The sequence below is a fragment of the Dendropsophus ebraccatus genome, chromosome 2 (genome assembly GCF_027789765.1).
Source record: "Dendropsophus ebraccatus isolate aDenEbr1 chromosome 2, aDenEbr1.pat, whole genome shotgun sequence".
Classification (NCBI taxonomy): Eukaryota; Metazoa; Chordata; class Amphibia; order Anura; family Hylidae; genus Dendropsophus; species Dendropsophus ebraccatus.
The window spans coordinates 180,483,168-180,507,850 of record NC_091455.1 but is presented as its reverse complement, the minus strand read 5'-3'; the positions used below and the strand labels follow the sequence as shown (position 1 = coordinate 180,507,850).

At 42.7% G+C, this 24,683-nt stretch overlaps 1 protein-coding gene across 3 annotated transcripts in view; it reads left to right on the top strand.

The window, feature by feature from the left end:
* The window catches only part of PLCD1 (phospholipase C delta 1), an 89,702-nt gene that overhangs the window by 53,781 nt on the left and 11,238 nt on the right, over nucleotides 1-24,683 (top strand). For all 3 annotated transcript variants that reach the window (XM_069958825.1, XM_069958824.1, XM_069958823.1), the window contains exons 3-11: nucleotides 13,452-13,680; nucleotides 15,521-15,650; nucleotides 16,875-17,100; nucleotides 18,048-18,249; nucleotides 19,286-19,430; nucleotides 21,349-21,498; nucleotides 21,634-21,804; nucleotides 21,930-22,086; nucleotides 22,787-22,903. In XM_069958825.1, coding sequence (XP_069814926.1) covers nucleotides 13,452-13,680; nucleotides 15,521-15,650; nucleotides 16,875-17,100; nucleotides 18,048-18,249; nucleotides 19,286-19,430; nucleotides 21,349-21,498; nucleotides 21,634-21,804; nucleotides 21,930-22,086; nucleotides 22,787-22,903 — 1,527 coding nt within the window. The remainder of the gene's footprint in view (nucleotides 1-13,451; nucleotides 13,681-15,520; nucleotides 15,651-16,874; nucleotides 17,101-18,047; nucleotides 18,250-19,285; nucleotides 19,431-21,348; nucleotides 21,499-21,633; nucleotides 21,805-21,929; nucleotides 22,087-22,786; nucleotides 22,904-24,683) is intronic.

The following is a 24,683-nucleotide window of genomic DNA, read 5'->3' as shown; positions in this document are numbered from 1 at the left end:
AAAACCAAATGGCGCTTCTTCCCTTCGGAGGCTTACCCTGCACCCGCATGGCGCTTTATGTCCACATGTGGGGTATTTCCAAACTCAGGGGAAATTGCTCTACACATTAAATGTTTTTTTTATCTTTTAACCCCTTGTGAAAATGAAAAAACATGACAAGATTAATGATTTAGAGTAAAAATTTTACAAAAATTACACTAAATGTTGGTCTAGCCTTGATTTTTTTCCATTTCCACAAGGGGTTAAAAAAGAAAATGAACACAAAACGTGTAGGGTAATTTCCCCTGAGTACGAAAATACCCCACATGTGGACATAATGTGCCATATGGGCACAGGGCAAGTCACCAAAGGGACAGAGCGCCATTTAGAGGCTGGAATGGGGGATGGAGGCCATGTCGCAATTACAAAGCTCCTGTGCTGCCAGGACAGTAGAAACCCCCGACAAGTGACCCCATTCTGGAAACTACACCCCATAAGGAATCCAACAAGGGGTGCAGTGAGCATATGGACCCCACTGGTGACGGGCACTTACGTAGAACATGTGCCAAGAAAATAAAAAATACAATTTTTTTCATTTTCACGTCCCAAATGTGGCCGTCACCAGGGGGCCATATCCCCGCTGCCCCCCTTGTTAGATTCCTTATGGGGTGTAGTTTCCAGAATGGGGTCACTTGTGGGGGGTTTCTACTGTCCTGGCCGCACAGAGGCTTTGTAATTGCATCATGGCATCCTCTAATGGGAATGGCGGCCATACCTATTTAGCTGGGGAAAAGGGACAATTCTAATTTATTTTGGGGGTATTAGGCCAATTATTAGTTTATAAGGTTGGAAATGACAGGTGTCCATCAAACTCAACCTGTGTTGATCCAGAGGAAGGCAAAAAAAACCCCTCGTAAGGCAGACGACAGTAGCCTCATCACAGGGGAAAAATTCCTTCCCGACTCCATAATGGCGATCAGAATAATCCCTGGATCAACGTGACCCCTGAAATAGGAATAAGGGACAGAATTTAGATAATGTAGAACCCCAGTGACGTGTGGTGCGCCTTGAAGCGATCCAGTATGCAGAGGCCGGGGGGATCAGGACAGGTGTCACACTGGAAAATGTTGTCCTTCCTGATCCCCCTGTTACGCCACACTCTGCACTTCTTCTGGGGTCTCCCTTTCTCCAGTGTGGGGGACGTCACCTGGAAAATGTTGCCCTGGTGCGATACGGGGTCCCTCATATCCAGAAGCGCTGGGTCCGCTCCATGGCTGCTAAATATTAGGGCGCTATTACTGCTTCTGATATGTTCGGATCGTGCCGCAAGCTACAGGGCAGCGAGGGACCGGAAGAGGGGGTGCTGGTATAAAAGTTATCCCCGTACAGATGGTGACCTTTATCCAGCAGTGGGAAGATCAGTTCCCGGACGATCTTCCCACTAACTCCGAGGATGGGGGGGGAGGGGGCATCTGGGGGCAGGATTCGGGTGTCCCTTCCTACATACACTCTAAGGGTACGTGCACACTGCGGAATCGCGACAGATAACCCTTCGTGCATTCCACAGCTGGCACCCGCCGGCGGACTGATGCAGGCGCACGTCTCCACACGTGTCATAGACTCCATTCTATGCACGGGCGGATTCCGCTCTCCGTCCAACGTGTTCATTCTTTGGATGGACGATGGAATCCGCCCGTGCATAGAATGGATTCTATGACACGGGTGGAGACACATGCCTGCATCAGTCCGCCGGCGGGTGCCAGCTGTGGAATGCACGAAGAGTTATCCTTCGCCATTCCGCAGTGTGCACGTACCCTAAATCTGTAAGTGTACCCTAAGGTACGCTCACAGAGTTTGTAGAATTTCACTCCATACCGTCATCTCTTATTGGGACGGTACTGGCGGAAAAGATGTGTCTGGGGGGCAGCGTACGCTACACTACCCCCAGACACGTCACTGGAGGATGAGGATGATGAGGATGAATGGAGGAACGAAGGACCCCCCATTCATCCTCACTGGCTGTTTCGGTGTCGGAGGTAATAATAACGTATCCCTCTGACGCCGAAAACACCCAGGGGGCCATCTTTATACGGGGAATAGTATATGGGGTATGTAGTGGTGTAGTGTCAAACTTTATTCAATGTAGTGTGGTGTAATGTAGTGTTTTTTACGTGTTTTTTTACAGTAAGTATAAAAAAAAAACCTACGCCAACAAAGGAGTTGCTGATAAATGCGCACTTATGTGCGGCACTTATAAGCAGACTGTGGCAGTAGAATATAGAAAAAAAACACCCTACGCCAAAAAGGAGGAGTTGCTGATTAGCAGCGCACTTTCGTGCGATGCTGATCAACACTCAGCGGCGATAGGGTGCGGAAAATAGAAAAAAAAAAATTTGAAAAAAAAAAAAAAAAATTCTGAACATCCCTGTAGCTGCTGATAAGTGTATTACACATATCAGCCGCTAGAGGGCAGCAGAGCGCAAAATACGGAAAGAGCCGACGCTGGAGCCGAAAATAGCCGAGAGAAGCCGAACGTGACGTCACGGAAGAAGCCGAAGACCCGAACGAAGACGAGGATGCCGCGAACCCGGAAGACGCCGATCAGGAGCCCGGGACAGGTGAGTAATGTACAAATACCTGCTCTGGACCCCTCGGCTGCCTAGCTGAGGGGTCCAGGGCAGGTATTTACTATATTGTGGGACTCTGATCGCCGTGCCACCGGCCCGATCGCCGTGAATGGCCGGCCGGTACCGGCCGGCCGTTCACGGCGATCGGGCCGGTGGCACGGCGATCACCATTACTTTTTACAGTAATGGCGGTCGGTGCCGTCCTCGGACAGCACCGACCGCCATTTTTTTCCGGGTCATCGGGTCGCCGATGACCCGGAAAGGTTCCGATCGCCGCTATTGGCTGATCTGAATTGATCAGCCTATAGCGGCGATCGTAAGCACGGGGGGTGTTAACCACCCCCCGTGCCGTGAAGCTAAGATGGCCTGCTATGATTTATAGCAGGCCATCTTCCCCGACCGCTGTGTGTGAACACGCAGCGATCGGGGAAACATCGGGCGTAAATTTACGCCCTGATGCGCCAAGTACCAGGGCGCGAGGGCGTAAGTTTACGCCCGATGTCGTTAAGGGGTTAAACAAGGAAAATAAATAACTTTGCGTGATATAAAATAATGGTTGGAACCTGTCCGGCCACCTCAGCAACCCTTGACACCAAAAGGTAGGGATATGGATATATATATATATATATATATATATATATATATATGTCGGAAAAGACGTTATTTAGCAGTTTGTTTAGTAATTTCAATTGAGAATAAGTGTAGAAAATCCCCTGCAGAACCGCTGAAGTTTAAGTCACATGAAGCCTCGTTGCTTTTTGCGATCAATATTTTTCTCTTTGCACACGTGTTGGTTCTTATTTGTTTTGTCTGCTGGGGTTATTTTGCACAGTCCTTGTGGTGCAGGTATTAACAACACCTTCACAGTCTCTATCCCACCCGTATAAAGCTCCACATTTGGTGCAGATATTGCACAAGGAATGCTTCCAATCCCTTAAAGGGGTACTCCGGTACTGATAAAAAAAATAAAAAAAAAACTCAATCATAAACATAGTTTTTACATTTACCATCCCTCCTGACTCTGTCTCTGTTTGAATTTCCCACTGTTTGCAGGTCCCTGAAGCTCCAGTTGGTGGCTTAATTTTTTCTTTACTTCCTGGTTTGGACTTTCCCATGATGCACTTTGTCTCCTGTGATGTCTGTAAAACTGTTAGATGGCTTACATCTTGTTCAGCTAATCAGAGCTGAGCAACCTGTGTGATCTGACAAAGGGAAGCTGGCCTAACAGAGCTTAGACCAGCTTCCCCCTTGATGATGTCAATGTCACAAAATGGCTGCGACAGAGCAGCCTGGGGTTAACAGTCATTAGGTAAGAATGAGTTTACTTCACTTCCTGGTGGGTGGTTGAGGGGGGGAAAGATAGGGAAGGGGGGCAGATAGGTGATTGAAGCATATTACAAAGTTATATAACTTTGTAATGTGTTTCAATTACTGGGAAAAAGCTTTAAGCTGGAGTACCCCTTTTAGGGTCTTTTACAAAGGGCGATTATCGTCCAGGAGAGTTGCTAGAAAGACAGCATAGATACGATAAATGTGTATATATCTGTGCTGTCAGTTTCCAGATCACTAGCAGTGTATACTTACCATGTTACTTGTAATCCGGCACCTGGGTTCTCCAGTACTTCGGCCTTCAGCTGTATCTTCAGGCCACCGCCTCCTCCGGAATGGTTGACAGCCGGAGAAGGCAGCAGACTAAAGATATAGCAGTGGTCGAGGACGGGAGAATGGAGTGCCAGATCACAAGCAGCATGGCTGGTAAGTATACTGTAGTACTGCTTATGATCTAGAAACTGACAGCACGGATATATGTATATCTGTGCTGTCAGTTTCCCTTTTATCGGATGTACATCTCTTGTTTACACAGGATATTCAGCTGATAACAATAAATTTTGAAGCCTCCCCAAAAGATGTGATCTGCCAAGGATCAAGCGTATTCCCGCTTCTTGCCTAATCTTTGTCAATTGTAAAAGGCCCTTTAGGCTGAACATGGCCATAGGTCCCCTATTTTCTTTAAGAAGGCAACAAGAGTGTTCTTTTGGCCTCCTTCAGGCTATGCTTTTATTTATTTATTTATTTATTTATTTATTTATTTATTTATTTATTTATTGTTTTGAATGGCTATATAGTGGCATATGACGGATGTATACATTAGGTAGCACTCCCTATGTATAACTGTGATTTTGTACCTTTTGTTTGTAAAACTTTTGACATGTGGGTCCCCTTTCACTTATAATGGGGCCCATCATAACCAGCTATAACTAACTTATGATCTGTGGGAGTAAGAAAACTCATCATTGTCCATTACAGAGTGTGACCCGGCTGGTTTTTACCACTGTTTGCTCACAGTCATATATGTTTTCCTGGGTATTTCATGTTATCTGAGGGTGTCACAAAAGTAGGAGCAGTTTCTCACACTTTAAAGGTTGTGTTTTTCATAGCGAGACATAGATATCTGCAGATGGTATACAAACACTACCCTGGCTGACAGCTCTTTGATAGTCCAGGTTTCCTGGTATTGTTATATATCACAACTTACTAACCTGCCCTGTTCTTTCAATAATTGATGCCGATAACCCAGATGGTTACTTTACAAGCTGATATTCTTAGATGTCTCTTTATATGTTAAAGGCTTTCTATTTTGGTTCAGATATGTTTCCTTTATAGAATAAATCTAAACAATTTTGAAGGGTTTTTCCATGACTTTTCCATTGATGGCCTATCCACTTCATAGGCCATAAGTATTTGAAAGGGGGGGGGGTCTGACACCTGGCACCCCCTCTTCTCAGCTGTTTGCCATGACACCCACTTGTACAGTAAAAATAGCCAAAGACAAGCAGCTCTGTATGTTGTGTAGGGGTTGTGCTGGGTTATTGCAGCTCATTGGCCGTTCATTTCAATAGGAGCTGAGTTGCTGTAACCCATTTAACGCAACGTATGGAGCGGTCGTCTTCTCACTCTGTTCTTTGTATTTTGTGGGTTCAGCAACTATGGCAAATATCTGATCAACAAGGATGCTGGTTGTCTAACCTCCACCTTCAGATACAGATGGTCATTAGTGAGAAAGTCCTGGAAAACACCTCAAATTTGAGTGGTATGGTATTACATTTCTCAGCATATTTGATATATAGTGTATATAGGATAAAACTGATATTAATGAAAGGCTAGGTGGTTACCAATAAGATATTTGTATTATTTCACCCATTGTTAACTCTTACATAGAAAAAGCCAGAGGATATTATTGTGAGCAGATGTCCTCCCCAGCCCATCTCTGCTGTGTGTATGACAGCATCTATTCATTGACATTGCCGGCAGGTGTTCTCCACTATGTGTGCGCTTAACCTCACCTGTCATAGAATATGGGGTGAATGGTGTTGCCTCATCCACATTTACACATATCATCTGCTGCATTATACACATACATGGAGACTGGAGCTCCAGTGTTTCCTGTGCGAGAGCTCCTGTGTTATTCGCGTGTAAGTCAGGAGTTATCGCTTCGAGTTTCCCGCACTCTAGTCTGTGTCCACCCTCAAGCACCTTTTCCCAATCTGAATTCATTGGTAATTATAACATATATAAGAGCTGTATTCTGCTACAGAGCTTCAAACCATCTGTACAGACATAATAAATGAGTTTCTGCCCACCTTCAGCCACCACTAGAGGGAGCTCACTACTATAGTGTTTATAGATTGACTGCAACAATAAATAAATGTATACTAAAATCGTAAACTAATCCTACTATAGGCAGACAGAACATTTTTATATGTGAACACAACCTAAAATATAAAGTACGCTATGGTCAAGGTATGCAGATACACCAAGGTGAAGCCATGCCGGATGTATTGTTTTCTGTTGATCAAACTTGCCAGAGCTGGAGGTTTGTTACAGTCTGTAATATATAATCTATAACCATAGTTATTCCGTGATAATATTGGGGGGGAGGGGACATTAGGAGTTGCCCAAAATCAGGTTGGGGAATATTTTTGTCCTTTCCATCTACAAGCAACATTGAAGGTGGTGTGCAGCATCAGCCCAACATCAAAGGTGTCTGAAAGTTGTGTTTAGCTTCTGGCAGCGCCAAGCCGCGGCTTTTGATGTAGGGATTGTGTGGTAAGAGAAAAGTTATACTTGCTTCATCAGTACCATGCCCCTGCTGTGCATTCCGACAGCACTCCGGTTACATTACCACTATAAACACTTGTGGCCTCGGACGTCTTTGTATAGTAAGTTTACACTGCTGTATATATTATTTTAGATAAAGCCACTGTATTCCTAAGAACATGTGGTCTAGTTGTATGCTACTGGGAATAAACAGATGTAGATAAAAAGAACAATTGAAAATTACTTTTATTATTATTTTATACTATAACTTTTTCCATTTTTTACTAGGTCTATTATGAAATAATCCTAAAATATTGCAGTTTTGATACTGACCACTAAGCCTAACTAAGGTTGTCTGCTTTGACTAATCTTGCCGTCTGTAAATGACTGTATGTGCTTTTCTTCTAGAATGCCCAGTGATCAGCTGTACTCTGTAAGAATACCCAGTGCTCAGTTTACCTGCAGTGCCTCCACAGGGAAATTGAAGTATTACATGCAACATCCATGCTACCTGAAACGAATCTGTCCTCTGATTAACATAATAGGGTTCAGAATTGAGAAGTACATGCAGTAATCCATGGATATGATATGGGCATAAATTGCCTATGCATGATGGAGCACTTGTATAGGAACATTGGGTCAGATCCCCCCACCACCTCTAAATTCAGTCTATACAACTATATAAGATTTTATCATTGTGAGAGTCATTATGGGTATTGGGACCATCAGTAATTCTCAGTAACTATTTATATATTCCTGGCAGCATTTTTATTTTTAAACCACAAGTAATTGAAACCGATGTGAAATCCCCATACAAAGGGTATGTTTGATGTTCCTATTTACCTGTCGTGCTCGCCTCTTTGTAAGGCCTTAACTATACCAATAAGACTGTGCACAATTCTATTGCGGGGCTGCATCAGGTTTTCTATGAATATACATCTGTGTCACTGACTGAGGTAACAGACCAGGATCCATAACATTCTTGGATTGAAGCCATGTTGTAATCTGCTCCATGCAAATGTCCCAATTGTCTGAAAGCATGAAGGTTAGCCGCACATTTACATGTTGGCGTACGGCCTGCATCTCTGACACCCTGCTGAGAGTCCTCCTTAGGAAGGAGAATAAACATAAAAGTCAGTTAGTATTACAGCCGGATTATTACATTCCCTTGTTATGACATTCCACATTTGTCTCGCACTCCAATTTGGATATATCTCCATTTAGTCACTTTATAGTTTGCCTCCCATTGTTGTAATTATATACTTAATTATTAAGACGCTTTATCTGGGGACCCGTTGGTTGCAGCGGCAGATACAATGTCACCTTACTCCATGGGTTGCGCCTTGAGCTACACTGTTTCTGTATCTCTGTGGATCAGTCGGCAACTACAAATGTAAGGGGTCACTTTAAATGTGGTTTGGTCTTTGTCTCCTCTCTGTCCTTTCTACACATGGGAATGTTTGGCACAGCTGAGTGTTCCGGTGTTCTCTATAAGGAGTGGTAAACTGCAGTGAGAGCACTCTGGCTATGGCTTATCTCTCCCTGAACAAAGGGGTCGACCATGATTTGCCATCACACCCAACCTTTATCACCACCGACATAATCTGTCAAAGGTTGTTCAGTAAAGCCCCATACACCTTAGATTGATGGCCAAATCCACCACAAGCTGAGGATTCGTCATCAAAAGTCTAATGTGTATGGGGACCTTTAAAGTAGTATTCCCAACTTGAAGAGTTCAGCGATTACAAACTAGTCAGTGGAGCAACTTCTAGGGTCAGCTTGTTATCCCTTGTCCTGCTGATAGGGGATCCTTATTGGAGTTGGGAAAACCCCTTTAAGTGAAGTGTGAAAACGGCCTACTTTTGGCCCTGGCATCTTTTATGGCACTAAAATAGTATTGGGTGCATATTGTGATCCTTTCTCGGGTACGTAGAGTTCACAAAAAATTATAAATGTCCCTAAAGAGAATTGCAGTAATCTGAGTATCAATCATTGTTGTACGTTCTCAGTATCACAGAAGTGGCTGGGTGTGTTCTCTATTCACTAGAGAAATCAAAGGTATCTGCTTCCAATGTTTGCAGTGAGTTTTTCCCCTTTTATGACTGGACTTTGTATTTCGCTGATATCCGTCCTTGTGTTTCCCTCCCGCTCAGTTGGCTAGCAGATGCAATTGACATGCAGGCCTGGAGCCAGATTCAGCACACACTGAGCTTTCTGCTTGATGTGACTTTATAATCAGGATGACCCATAGGACATTGTAGCTCCTGATCTGTTGTTCCTCGCGAAACATCTGTATTTACAATGGCACTTTCACTCGCTCCACCTTGTTCTTTAGTTCTTTTGTATGGGAAAAAGAAATGGAATCATCTATGGCATGTGAAAAATTTTTTCTATGTTGGCTGGAAATGTGCCGCTGCATAAGAGCCGATACCAGAAAGTACATAGGATTAAGTAAGCAAAGTGTACCCTTTCAGCTCTATGATCGTATCCTTTTAGTCTTTTTTTTTTTTTTTTTTCTCCACAGCAGGGGGCAACACTGAGCACAGGAACCACCCATCTTTTAATTATTTATTTGATTATGCAAAAATATCCGCGGAGCCTCAGTTATGAGTCTCAATACACGGGAGTAGCCAGATATCCCTCCTGGGAAGGACCTAGCAAAAGGGTGGCTCCTGTAAGGAAGTGGCCCTTTCAGTCAATATTCAACTCCGTTACGAGTCAGATCATATGACCAGGGAATTAGCAAAGCCAGGTATGCATCCACAGACAGCTGTTTCGGGTGTTGCCCCTCTTCAGTTTGGAGCAGGATTTTGGTTTGGTAGGAGCAAAGCCTAGTAGACAGATCACCCAATAGTTTCAGTATGAAAGTTTGATCAAATTGTATAGAAAAAACACTAGATTCACAGCTGTATTGAAAATTACTTTAGCCACAGTCACATATTTTTGCCATTTGGGAGATGTATTAGTAAACCCGCCTATACACTTTTAAAAAACTGCACAAAAGCTGTCTCCATCCGGTTCAGTGTTGATCTGTGTTTTGCTGACTGTACATGTTTTTTCTATGGAAAAGACGAAGATTGAACACTTGCCAAAACCACAGATACAGGAAGAAGCTATCACCTGAGCGTGTCTGTCTCTTCGCTGTATAACACTATCTTCATAGATTTTCTATAGAATCTGTCGCCTGCAAAAGTATTAACTAAAACTATTACCAAACCAGACATGTCAGGAGTGATGACTGCTTTTCTATAATTTATACTAACTATTGACCTGTCATAGAGACACTTTAAAAGCTTTGACCAGTCAAGGTCTGGGGGTTTAAGGGGGTTTAAGAAAATCAGTTTTCAGATCATTTGGTATCAAAAAGTTATACAGATTTGTAAATTACTTATATTTAAAAATCTCAAGTTTTCCAGTACTTATCAACCACTTTATGTTCTGCAAGAAGTGGTGTATTCTTTCCCGTCTGACATGGTGCTCTCTGCTGTGTCTGCTCCCATGGACAGAGGTGGTAGCAGAGAGCACTGTGTCAGACTGGAAATAATACACTACTTCTTGTGGGACATACAGCAGCTGATAAGTACTGGAAGGCCTGAGATTTTTTTAATAGAAGTAAATTGCAAATATACATAACTTTATGGCACCAGTTCTTAAAACATTTGTATTTCTCTGGAGTACCCCTTTAAGATCCCCACTGATCGCTTCAATGTGCAATGAGAAGTGCTAAGCTGAGTGTGTCTGCATCCACGCTGCATAAGACATGCAGCCCTTTTCCATGAGCTATGCCTGTTATTACATACATCCAGAAACACATCAAAAGGAAAACTGAATAAGTGATTTATTTGTTTTAATATTAAAAAAATCACTTTTCCTAAACTGTCCACACTAAGTTTTATTCATGTAATGAGTTTTCCATATTACTTATCGGGAGAATAATGATAAATTGGCTGTACTGGGTCAGACCGAGCTCCAGACCGTACACGTTCTGCTGAGAGGATTATTTGTGTCTGCAGGAGGATACTGGAAGGAATTGGATTGCGTCAAGTGGAAACAATCCCTTCTAATGTCACTGTGAATGGAAGACGTCCTCTCAATGAACAATATTATGTGCTTAAAGTGAATGTACCATCAGGTACATCCCTGCTATTTTTTAACTTAATTGATCGGTGCCAGCGCAGGAATGCCTGTGGTGCGGTCCTTTTTTGAATTGGCGTCTGGTTCCCACACTTTGCAACAGTCTTTTCTCAAGCACTGGCCTGTCCTCGAGCACTGGAGGCAGACCTATCACCCCCCAGTGTGGCAATATCCCCTTCCCTCTGTGACAGGGCTCCATAGATTTTAATGGACCTGCGTCACAGAGGGGAGGGGGTTCATCACACTCTGGGACGGCCGGTGATTGAAAAATGAAAGGCAACCAGACGGCAATTCTCCGTGCTGGTGGCGATCCATTACGGTAAAAACAATAGCAGCAATGTGCCTGATCGTACATTCACTTTTAGTAATAAAGTAGTCACAAAATTGCAAGCTGGTGGCATCCAGTGCATGGTGGCTTACTGGCCAACAGACTAAACTTGAGCAAATCAGCAAATACAGTGGTACCTCAGTATAAGAGTAACTTGGATTAAGAGCGTTTAGCAAAAAGAGCTTGCAGTTTATCAAAATGGTAACTTGGTTTAAGAGCATTGCTTTGGTTTACAAGCTCCCAGTACTGGGTGGGAGTGGGAGTGGAGGAGGGACATGGTCTATGATTTGGAAGTCTCCCTTACCTTCCAAATCATAGCAGATCCACTTCAGGCTGGGGCTTACATCAGGGGACAGGACTGTGAAGGTAATCTCTTCATAGCTGTAACACCTCTCTCCCTGCACAGAGAGTGCTGCTATACTGTGCCCACATTTTCCCTGCTCATTCCTTCATACTCCCTGCAGTCTCTATCAGCCCTTGTGTTTTTCATCCTTTCCATTCCTGCTTTAATGTGCCTGCACTTACACTCAGCCACTCACATTGATGTATAGAGAAGTTTCTGTCACTGTCCTCCTGTACAGCTCTGTGATTCTCACTTCCTGATTGGTCCATGCTGAACACACCCCTTCCCCATTGCTGTCATGTGATCACACAGACCTCTGACAGCAGCCCTGCTTCTCTATTGTAGCCTAGTGTACAACGCTACTGCGTTATGGGGATCTGCAGCTCCATCTGCTGTTTTTTTTTTTTTTTTTTCAGGTTTATGCACTTACTATACATTATACTCCACATACTGATTGCTATACTGTACAGTAACTTATAATATGACCAATATGACATATTCATCTGTTTCTCATTGTTTCATCTGTTCTACATGTTATTCAGGATAAAAAATGATTATTTTTAGGATGTGGAACCAATTGTCTGCATATCAGTGATTTCTTATGGGAAAATTTGCTTTGGTTTAAGAGGAATTTGGATTACAACCAGGGTCCGGGAACGAATTATGCTCGTAATCCAAGGCACCACTGTATAGCAAATCACCGTCCTGATCCCAGTTTGCCACCCCTGTTTCCTGGTCCCTGTGATGAGCAATTTGAGTAGGAACTATCCATGTAGCTAGCCATTGTCCCACCTTAGTCAGTGGTTAAGTAAGCAGTTCTTGCTGAAACGACAGGAACTAGGAGGTGGCGGTGATAAACTGAGGCATTGTAAAGAAGTCTGGAGGGGGTTGGGGTAGATGAGTATGAGTTTGTTTTTTGTTTTTTTTATTATGAGCCCCCCTCCATATGTTATATATCCCCCCCCCCCCCCCGGTATTTAACGAAAGTATATATCAGCTGTTTCCAGTGAGCTGTTTCAGGGTGTGGTGAGGCTGCACTGCCAGCTTGAAGGGGTTGGTTGACTTTGCGATGCCATTATGCATTCCAGTTGTAGTTTCCTGCCAAAGCCTTACGATAACTTATGCAACTTACTAGCCTATCTTGTCATTGTTAATTGGGGCAATCAAATATACGTATTCTGACATTTAGCTGTTATAGTTGAGTCACAAAATAAGTTAATGATCTTCATATCGGCATTTTCCAGCTCTTCAGTTGATCGCTGACATTTTTACATGGGCCGATTATCGGCCAAATGACCGTTTCTAGGAACTCTCATTGCCGTAAAAACTATTAAAATTTATATTGATTTTTAAAGTGACTCTGTACCCACAATCTCACCCCCCTCCCCCAAAACCACTTGTACCTTCAGATAGCTGCTTTTAATCCAAGATCTGTCCTGGGGTCCGTTCGGCAGGTGATGCAGTTATTGTCCTAGAAAACAACTTTTAAACTTGCAGCCCTGTGTCAAATCGCTGTGGCTTGGAGTGTCTGTGCCCTAACCTTGCACCGCCCCCTCCGTCCTTCCTCCACGCCCTCTTCACCATTAGGAATGTCTCTGGCAGAACTTTTCCTATTCCCCACTTGTCTGAACACTGCATAGGTGCCTTAACGATCCATCTCATGTGCTGTGTTCACACAGGTGATGAAAAGTAGAAAACCTGCAGGGAGGGAGGAGGGACAGAGAGGCGATGCAAGCCTAATGCACAGACACAGGGCCGCAAGTTTAAAAGTTGTTTTTTAGGACAATAACTGTATCATCTGCTGAATGGACCCCAGGACAGATCTTGGATTAAAAGCAGCTATCTGAAGGTACAAGCGGTTTGCGGCATACAGAGTCACTTTAAATTGTAAAAAGACGTTGTGGCATGTGTTTTTATTTATGTCTTCCCTTTTCTCGGTCAGTCAGCATTGATGACATTGAAGATGTGCGCCCAGGTCATGAAACAGAGGGGATGAAGCGGTTTGCCCAGGATGTCCCAAGCGACCGGTGTTTCTCCATTGTCTTTAAGGGTCAACGTAAGAACCTCGACCTAATCGCTAGCTCTAATGAAGAAGCTGCTCGCTGGACTGAAGGATTAAACAAGATTATGAGTAACTCTCGGGCCATGAGCCAGAAGCAGAAGCTGCAACAGTATCCTTTACACAGTGTCTGTGGACTGCTTCTAATAAAAAAACAATGAATGTATTTCTAATTGTTATTAGATTTTAAGGGGTATTCCTGAAAGATAAGATTTATTTGTCAGATCAACTGGAATCAGAATGTTATAAAGATTTGTAAATCCTTCTATTTAACTCTGGCCTTTCAGTACTTATCAGCTGCTGTATGTCCTGCAGGAAGTGCTGTAGTCTTACCAGTCTGACAGAGTGCTCTTTGCAGCCACCCCAGAGTAGTAGCAAATATCCATAGAAAACCTCTCCTGCTCTGGACAGTTCCTGACATGGACAGAGGTGGCAGCAGAGAGCACTGTGTCAGACTGGAAAGAATACAGCACTTCCTGCAGGACATACAGCAGCTGATAAATACTATAAAGGCTTTTTTTTGTAACTAGAAGTAATTTACAAAACATTCTGGTGGATTTGTTTTTTTCTTCCCCTGGAGTGCCACTTTCATTGGCGTCAGTAGTCACATGTCATACATGTAAGCAGAGACCACTGAGGAGAGTGGTTGCAGCATTACATGAACAGTGTCTTAATAATGCAGCAAATCTAGTGTGGGGGCATCAGAGAAACTGGGGCCTTTAGTTTTTTTTTTTCCCCCTAAAACTTTCTATTTGTGGAATAATGACAATGTAATTATTTCTAATTCTGACAGCAGGTTCCATATTTGTCTATGTATAAATTTGTCTATGCTTCTATATTTTGTGGTCTTATTATGTAAACTGCTATCAGCCATGTTTTATGGTTCACGTATCTCCTTAATTACAGGGAGCAGTAAGCACAGGGCGTGGGCCTAGGATAAAAATATGGATGAAAACCGTCTCCTGCTGCCCAGCTCTTGTAATTACAGGTTGGCATGTTGTGAAGTGGTGCCGGGCAGACCAGCACAACCTTTCGTTGACTTTTGGTTTACTGCAGTGTACTACCTGGCTGTAGAGAAATGTGAAGTGTTTCAGTACAAGTAGCACTCAGTTACATCAAGAGGCCTCTGGTGTCATTTTGAGGTTGTGACCTTACAGAGGTTTAACGGTCTATGCCAATTCTATGATAGATTGTATCAAAACAATTGCATTCTAACCACCAGAGTTCCAGATCCCTTGTATAGACAAAGCTAAGTGATGAGGATTTGTTTTCCTGCAAACATCACAATGTGCTGCTTAGGTGGTGCAATTTTCTTTTCACTATTAATCTGCCCATATGGACATGGACAAATAAAATTCCTTTAATTCCTTATTTCTAGCACCATAAAGCATGACTGATTGCAGTGTTTCAAGTGATAGACAGCCCATGGCCTTTCCTTTCACACAGGCTGTGTAGCAGCTCCCTGGTTCACATGGGCTTGGGCAACCATAATAGTTGGTTAGGGTGGACTAGCAGAGGCTCTGGGAAAGCCAGTGGGGGTGCAAGAATTAACATTACCCATGCACCTCCACTGGCTTTACCTGAGCAATTGCTGGTCCAACCTGACCAACTGTTATGGTTGCCCAAGCCCATCTGAACCAGGATGGTCATGTGTCCTCTCTCATGAACACAGTCTGTGGCAACTCGCCATGGCCCACAGTTACTTATTACATGTCCATTAATTATATTGTACATTCCAGAACATTGAGTGGATCTTGTTGGGTGGAAGCTTGCGTTTTCTAATCTTTCTGCTTTAAATCCCTCCACATTACTCCACCCCATAATCCCTCCATTTAGTTACCTGTACGTCTTTATTCTTGTCTTCTTTTAGATAGACACTAGAGGAGGATTTCTGTACATCTAATTTATTGTCTAGAGCCTAATACCATAATAATCCTTAATGATGATGATAGCTGGATCCACACATGTCTACGGAAAGCTGATAAAAACAAGGACAACAAAATGAGCTTTAAAGAGCTTAAGAGCTTCCTGCAAGAAGTCAACATTGAAACCGATGATAACTATGCAAAGCAGATATTCCAGGTACGATCTCCTGAATGTATTTAAACGTAATGTGATATTGTCACCCCCTTACTCTATGAGCGGTTCTCCGCACCATCCACAAGTTTAGACGCTGCACATATAATATATACCTGTGTAACACTTGTCCGTGTGTTCTTTCTGCTCTAAAATCGCTTCATTTTATCTGTGGACAGTGTCATGTAGGCGGGGCTTCATGACAGTTAGCCACTCTACCTACCTTGGAGTTGCTGTGAAGCCCCGCCTAGATGTCTCTGTGCACCAATAAAATGAAGCAATTTTAGAACAGAGAGAAGACACAGACAAGTGTTATACAGGTATATATTGAATGTGCAGCATCTAAGCCTGTGGATGGTGCGGAGAACCACACATAGAGTAAGGGGGGCGACAATATCACTTTAAGGGCTATCTACGCAGACTGATTATTGGCCAGGAGCATTGCTAGAAGCACTCCTGTGGCCGATAATCGTCCGATGTGAAAGTGGCAAAGATCAGCTGAGGAGCGGGAAACTCCTCATCCTCGGCTGATCGTATTTTTTTATGCTGCTTTAAAATTTGTAATGTAAACAAGAGATGTGCGACCGAAAGCAAAGGGAAACTGACAGCACAGACTTGCATATATTAGTGCTGTCCGTTTCCAGATCACACAAACCGTGCATCCATTTTGATCCATTTTTCCATTGACTTCCATTGTAAAAAAAACGGATCCGTTTTTTTTTTTGGCTGACGCTATTTTTGTGTCCGTTAAAAAAAACTGATTCGTTTTGATCCTTTTTTTTTTTATTTTTTTTTTACAATGCAAGTTGATGGAAAAACTGATCAAAACGGATGCACACAAATGCATCGTTTTTTTCATCAGTTTTTCATCCGTTTTTTGCAAAAAAACAGATGAAAAAAACGGATTGCAAAAACACAGTGTGAACCCAGCCTTACATTCTTGACAATACAACTACAACAATCTTACTGCTATTTAAAGTGATTTCTATGGTGGTGTAATTGTACTACTTGTTTGGGTATACTGTAGCTTTTTTGTATAACTGTGAAGATTTGCGGTCACATCTACATTGGTTGTCTGTAAGTACTTGTCTTTGGAAAGCTATGGAATATTTGGTAAAGCTTGTTGAAGTGTAAGACGACCCTTGAACTTTTCTATGATAAATATTTTGTTTTTAAGTCTAAAATATTTAAATCTTTTTCAAAACTAAAATGTGGTTTGTTTATTTACAGCAATGTGACAAATCAAAGACTGGGTCCCTGGAGGATGAAGAAATAGAAGAGTTTTACAAGATCCTGACAACACGGGAAGAGATAGATGTTATATTTTCTACATATAAGGACAGTGATGATTTCATGTCTGCAAGTAACTTCCACAAGTTCCTGCAGACTGAGCAACAGGAAAGGACCATAGACCAGGCAAAGGCATTGATAGACAAGTATGAACCAAGTGAAGAAGGTAGGCTGGTTGTCATTGCTGCATAACCTGTGATGCTTTCTATCAGGTTTTTAAATCTTCTCCATAGTGATGTTTTAAGAGTCCCCACCAATCAAGACGAGGAGCCAAGAGAACACTGGCGCATTTCACTTCTCGGCTCTCAGTGATCTCTTTATAGGCAGCTCCATTATACAGGTCTTCTTTTTCCGGGGGAGATTATCTGCCCAATCGGGAGGATATCGCTTCATGAAATAGACTGTGCAATATAATGGAGCTGCCTAGACTGAGATCACTGAGGAGCTGGGGGGGGGGGGATGCACCATTGTGTGCTTCTCTTAACCCTCTTCTCTTGAGCCTCCTGATCAGTTGGGGTTTTAACAGTGAGATCCCCACCGATCAAAGCGTATGACGTCAAAAGTTCTTATTTTGATTACCCTGGCATTCTGCAGTTTTTATTCTGACCACTAAGCCTAATAATAAACTTCCTGCTCTATAAAGAAAACTATTCAGCAATCTCCTCCTTTATTACAGTCAAAGTATATGAATAAGATATAAAGTATATAAATAAGATGGAATCTGGCTATTTGCTATAGGTAATGGGCACAGCTCACTTTCTCCCCCTCCCTGCACAGGTCAGCATGTCTAGAAAGCTCTCCTATAGAAATCAATGAGTCACAGCACAGGGCACACAACATACCTAGAAAACTCCCCCTGTAGAAGTCAATGGGTTTCCCTTTTGTTTTGTTTTTTTTGTTTCTTATGCTTTTCCTTGGACATAGGTTTAAATGTTGTGCAAAGAGATCATGCAATATGGCTGCCCCCGTAATAAACAAAATCCACTACAGTCTGAAAACAGAAACAGATTAGAAAAAAATAATGTATTCTTATGCCGGACTCTAAAAAGAATATTTATTTGAGAGATTCCCTTTAAGTAAATCATAATTATATATTTATTTTGTTCATTGCAGGTAAAAAGCAATTTTCCTTGACTAAAGATGGCTTCCTCATCTATCTGTTGTCTGACAACGGCAACGTGTTTAATCCAGCCCACAATCAAGTTTACCAGGACATGAAGCAGCCGCTGTGTCACTACTTCATCTCCTCCTCACATAACACTTACTTGATGGAAGACCAGCTGAGGGGTCCAAGCAGCACTGAAGCTTATATACGGTAACCCCATCCAGTCCCTGTATATTACATCATCTGCTGACGGTCTCTAGGCTGCAGGTTGCCCTATAACAGGCATGTCCAAAGTCCGGCCGGAGGGCCATTTGCGGCCCGCGTTCCGAACTTTTACGGCCCCCCAGGTATCCAGCTTGCTATTATCTGCCTGTGTTATAAAGCATATAGCATGTAGCATGTAAAATGGTCGGCCCTCGCACATGTTCACTTCATCAAATTTGGCACTCTTCGAAAAAAGTTTGGACATGCCTGCCCTATAACTATAGGTGATGGTTCGCAATATTATTAGTACATTCTGACAGCTAAAGTTTTATGTTCGGGAGTTTCTCGCTAATGTTCTCTAATATGTTTATTAAAGTGAATGGTTTCATCATAATAGATGTGATAGGACATGGTGTGTTGGCAGCACATTAGGCTGATCCATGTGTATATGTTGCAGTGAAATGAAAGAATCAGGGATTTGATCTAATCACTAAGGGATTTGATCAAATCCTGGGTTCATCATTTCCCTAGGGAATTAATCAAATCACTGACCCCTTTCAGGGAAATGATGGAATGAACTACCCGTCCAGCTCTTTTCCCCTGCTATGCGCCTCCCGGTCTGCCCACTCCGCTCCCCGTCTGCCCCTGTCGCAGTCCGCCCCAATGCTGTGTGCCTGCTGGGAGGTGTACTGCTCTGCTTCTTGTCTGCCCCCGCCGCCCTATGCCTACCGGGGAGGTGGGTTGCTCTGCTCCCCCCATCCGCCTCTGCCGGCAGTTCCCGTCCGCCCCCCCCCCCCACCGCCATATGCCTGTCGGGGAGGCGTGTCACTCTGCTCCCCATCCGCCTCTGCTGCCAAACGTAGAGCCAGGCGATTCCACAATTGTTCCGTCATTTCCCTGAAAGGGGTCAGGCATTTGATCAAATCCCTAGGGAAATGATTTGGATCCCTGGATTCTATCATTTCACTGCAACATATACAGAATATCACTACATGTCTCTTATGATGTATACATTGATTTAGCCGTTATATTTCCCATGCAGGGCTCTTATTAAGGGCTGCCGCTGTGTCGAGCTGGATTGCTGGGATGGGCCTAATGGAGAACCGGTAATTTATCATGGCTACACGCTCACTTCCAAGATCCTCTTCAAAGATGTCATAAAAACCATAAAGAACTATGCCTTTAAAGTAAGTGAGTCTCAGAATGGCACTAGACCCTTGTGCTTAAAGGACAACTCCCATGAAAAACTTTTTTCCAGTAATTGAAGAACATTACAAAGTTATATAACACTGTAATATACTTCAATCACCTGTCTGTCCTCCTTCCCTGTCTTTTCCCCCCTCTTCCCCCCCCACCAGGAAGTGTAAGAAACTCCTTCATACCTAATTACTGTCGTCACCAGGCTCCTCTATCAGCTCCTTCTAGTGACGATGAGTCATCAGCAGGAGGGCGGGGCTAGGTCCTGTTACACCAGCCTCCCCCTCCCCTGCCTGGTCAGGTGACTCAGTTTGCTCATCTCCCATTGGCTGAGCAACTGTAAGCCATCTGTCATTCTGCAACTCAATAATGACTTGTGACTGACACCCGGCACATAACCAGCTACAGGACCCCCTCCCCCATACTCCCTCCTGCTGCGAGTGGACTCAGTGAGTGAGTGATGTCACTTGCTTATCTTTCTCCTCACTCCCGGCATGTCAGCTACACAGACCCAGTCTTATCTCTCCCCTGCTGCCCCTGCAGAATGTACACTACAGTGAGGTGAAAGTATGTGTGTGCAGCTTCAGTGTGTGTATATAGCAGCCTGACTGAAGAGAGCGAGAGAGGGGGTCATGTTTAGTGTATGATGGGAGTTGTAGTGAATGGAGGGGCAGGCACTTGCTGTGTCACAGCAGGGGGCTGGCTTGTCACAGCAGCCAAAGTGCATCATGGGAAGCTGAAACCAGGGAGCAAGGAAGAAATGAAGAACAAGACTAGAGATCAGAAGGTACAAAGATGGTGGGAAATTCAAACAGTGACAGCTCAGGAGGGATGATAAGGGATGAGGGATGTTTCTGATTGGTTTTGTTTTTTTTTCCTTAGCGCGGGAGTTGTCCTTTTAATATTGTGATGTTTTCACATTAAAAGTTTTAGAAAAGATTCCCATGAAGTATGCCTCATCATTGTTTTGGAATATCGCCACTCAGAAACTCTCCTCAAGAGACTCGTAAAGACATCTATTAATGTTGTCATTTTGTTTTGGCCATGAGAAAAAATATGTTACGTGTTTTTGTCAAGTTCCTTTATTGTACTTATTGTTGCTTCTGGACTTTTTGGTATACTTAATGGGCTCATTTTGCACTGTGAGAGGCTCAGAGGGCATATGGGACACTGCAGGATCACATTATTTATATGCTGCAGTAGAGAAACCACCAGCAGCCAATATATATCACCATGTAATCCTTGCCAAAATAGTACTGATATTGCTCGATAATCGTGCAGCAAGGGCTGTGTGTGTATAATTATTAGCAATGTCCGTGCACCCCTTGCCTAATAAGTGAAGTCATACATACCTGTCCATGCTCCCTGATGTCCTGCTAGGCCCGCTCCCAAGTCTGTTGGCTCAGCCAATTACGGCCTCAGCGGCCTGGCACTTCAGACACTGCCGGGAGCCAGGCAAAGCTAGGAGGACATGAGGGAGCGCTGAGAGGTATGTATAATTTTTTTATTTTATTTTACACAGTTTTCAGCTGTTGGCCACGTGTTGCTATCACACATAGCACGGCCGATGGTTTTAGGTCAAGACATAAAGACACGATCAGCCGATGATCGCTGTCTTTATTACACAGAGAGATGATCTGCCAAATCGGCCTGATTCGGCAGATTATCGCACCGTGTAATAGGGCTCTAAGGCTTAGTTCACACTGCACTCGAAGGGTCTGTTCAAAGCCTCCTTTGGCTGTTCCATCAGATATGACGTAATAATAATTTCTTGCCATCAAAATAAGAGAAACTATATAGACAAATGGATGCAAAAGTATGCTTGTAGGTCATCTTTGACAACTCTTCTCAGCATTTTTAGCATATACATCCTACATCCACTGACTAGCTGTATATTCCTTCCTTAAGACTACACCTTACCCGGTGATCATTTCTTTGGAAAATCACTGCACCCTGGATCAACAGAAGACTATGGCCAAGCACCTGAAGAACATACTTGGGGATATGCTTCTGACTATGCCAGTAGAAGGAAAAATAAAGGAATTTCCATCTCCAGAGGTTAGACCTGACTGATCTCACAATTGCTAGCAAATCAAATGTAGCTGAAAAGGAAAATAGAAAGCAAGTAATGATCCACTATATATGGGAGCTTCCTTGCTTTAAACTTTTCCCTTTTTAATATTTTTTTTTCAGCAATTAAAAGGAAAAATCCTAGTGAAAGGAAAAAAGCTCAACTCACTGGAAGACAGCATGAAGGAAACTGAGAACAGTAGCACTGAGGCTGATGATGTGTCTGATGAGGATGAAGCTGCAGAAATGGAGGATGATGCTGTGAAGACCACTGTCCATGCCAAGAAAAAGGCAGTAAGTACTGCAGTCTTGAAATAAAGTTAGAATCTGACTTTTTTTCTTTAAACTTTTATGTTGTGTAAACTTTTTTTTTAAAAAAAGGGGTTTATAATATATATTTGACCTAACTTATATTTTAGGGTGCAACACTGAAGCTTGCCAAGGAACTGTCCGATACAGTGATCTACTGTAAGAGCGTGCACTTCCGTGGCTTTGAACACGCATTAGAGCATCAGTCTTTCTACGAGATGTCTTCCCTCACTGAGAGCAAGGCTCTGAAGCTGGCCAACGAGTCCGGTGAGACTGGGGAAATACTGAGTGCATGTTTGCATGGTATGAATGCCTTGAATCGCCTCCATGGAGCCAATAGTGGGTTAGGGCCCTAGTATCTGATGATTATTGGCCAAATAAGGTGACTGGCTAGAAAACGATTGTTCGTGGCCACACATCTCCCTGTATAATTGGGGATGTGCGGCTAGCAAACGATGAAAGCAAAGGGCCAAATACGCTACACCTACATTTAAAATAATAGCACAGAGTACCACTGCAGCTACAGTGTATTGACAAATAATGAAAGGGCAGAGAGCGTGATCCAACAATCATTTATGTAGCCCTTCCCTCATGGGGGTTAAGACTTGTACTAGTCTCTGTTAAAAAGAGGGATATACAAGAGCGGCACCCATTTGCAATGTCATGCTATTTAATAGAAGCCTAGAATCAATGTACTTGTGCATTTTGCTGTCATTGTTCTTTCTATTAGCTGGTATATAGTAAACAATGGCTAGTACATAGTAAAATAATACTACCCACCTTTCCCAGCCTAGTGCATGTTGGTGTGGTCTTATTTGGTGTGTAGTGCTTGAGTGCCTTTATATTATAGTAACCTACCAATAGCTTCCGGTTATCCCCTGGTTGCAGATTGTTAGCAGGTATGTGTCTGGGGATGTTACTGTAGAGGCTTCTAATCTTGTGTATTGTGGTTCTCTTTCCAATGTAGGAAACCGTTTTATTCGCCATAATTCCAGGCAGCTGACCAGAGTATATCCCGATGGCATGAGAACAGACTCGTCCAACTACAGTGCTGTAGACATGTGGAATGTGGGCAATCAGATAGGTGAGTGCATCCCTGTGAATCAACTGCAGTACATTTTCCAACTACCATACATTCATCAATATCTTTATTGGGCCAACATATTCAGTACATACACAACTATGTACAGCACTGTGAAATATGTTGGCGCGATATGAATAAATATATTATTATTCAGTACTAAATAGCCATTGGAAACATTTATTAATGGAGTATAAAAATAACAGTGTCTGTCCTCAAAGTGTTCAAACTAGTAGCCCATGCAGTTTAATCAACACATTATATTATAATATAATATAAATCAACAATATTATATTATAATTAGAGATGAGCGAACCGAGTTCGGGTTCGAGTCGATCCGAACCCGAACGTTCGGCATTTGATTAGTTGGGGCTGCTGAACTTGTATAAAGCTCTAAGGTTGTCTGGAAAACGTGGATGCAGCCAATGCAGACTCTATCTATGTTTTCCACATAGCCTTAGGGCTTTATCCAAGTTCAGCAGCCACCGCTAATCAAATGCCGAAAGTTCGGGTTCGGATCGACTTGAGCATGCTCCAGGTTCGCTCATCTCTAATTTATAATATTGCACATTTTGGGTAGTGTACTTATCTTGTTTCACCTCAGTGCTCTTATAAGTTTAGTGAGCTACTATATATTTTCCAGTTTATTAATGCAGTATTCTATTAGATCACTTGTCAACATTACAGTAATTAATCTACGATATTGCTATAGAACCAAAGACCGAAATTATTAGTTTTACTTTACACATATGTCCCTCTATTTGCATTGGTACATAATGGCAATGATCCAACTAGGGCAGGGGTAGGGAACCTTGGCTCTTCAGCTGTTGCAAAACTACAACTCTCATCATACCTGGACAGCCAAAGCTAAAGCTTTGGCTGTCCAGGCATGATGGAAGTTGTAGTTTTGTAACAGCTGGTCGGCCAAGGTTCCCTACCATTGAACTTGAGATCGGATAAAAAAAAGAGACGGGTGGTAAATTATTTCATTTGGTGTAACATATATTGACATATTGATGCCTGATCATCAAATGCTAGTACAACCCATATTAGCATCATGTTACATTTTAATACTTGCTATATTGTGGGTTCATAGTCGTGTTGTGGGGTTTCAAACTGATTATTTTAGTTCCCCCTGACAGTAAAAATCAGGCTGTCCTGTCATGTAAATTAATCTGTCATGCTGGATTTTCAAGAAGCTGACACATTCCCGTTCTTTTTGGTTCTGTATTTTAAAATGTCCTTCAAAAAATAAATCCTTCCTTTTATGAGCTGAAAATTGGATCGTGACAGATCAGAAACTATTGTACTAAATAAATGGATTTATCACCAAGAAGAAAGTCAGTTTTTTAAAGCAGAGCTATATCCAAATATATTACCATCTGTGCTCGGGATATTATAGGACAGATTTCTTTTTTTTTTTTCCTTTGCTTTAATCTTTTATGCTCAAGCAAATGAAATGTACTATATTTTTATGTGTGCTGGGTCTTTCTGCTGCCATAATTGTAATCCAGTGCCAGCTACATTTGTGACATTGGCAGGTTTTTTAAGGTCAGCAAAAAAGATTCAGGAATGAATCAGTAAATCCTGAGCACATAGAAAATTACAAATAAGTATTTCAAATGGAAAGTTTTTGTGTCCTACTCGTATCTCTTCATAGGTTTCTATTATTTGTAGTTGTGATAGTAACTTAGAGACTCTGTCAGTAGGTTTCTGCTGTCCTATCGAAGGGTAGCATAAACTAGTGTCAGAAGCCAAACACAATGATGTATCACTTACATTG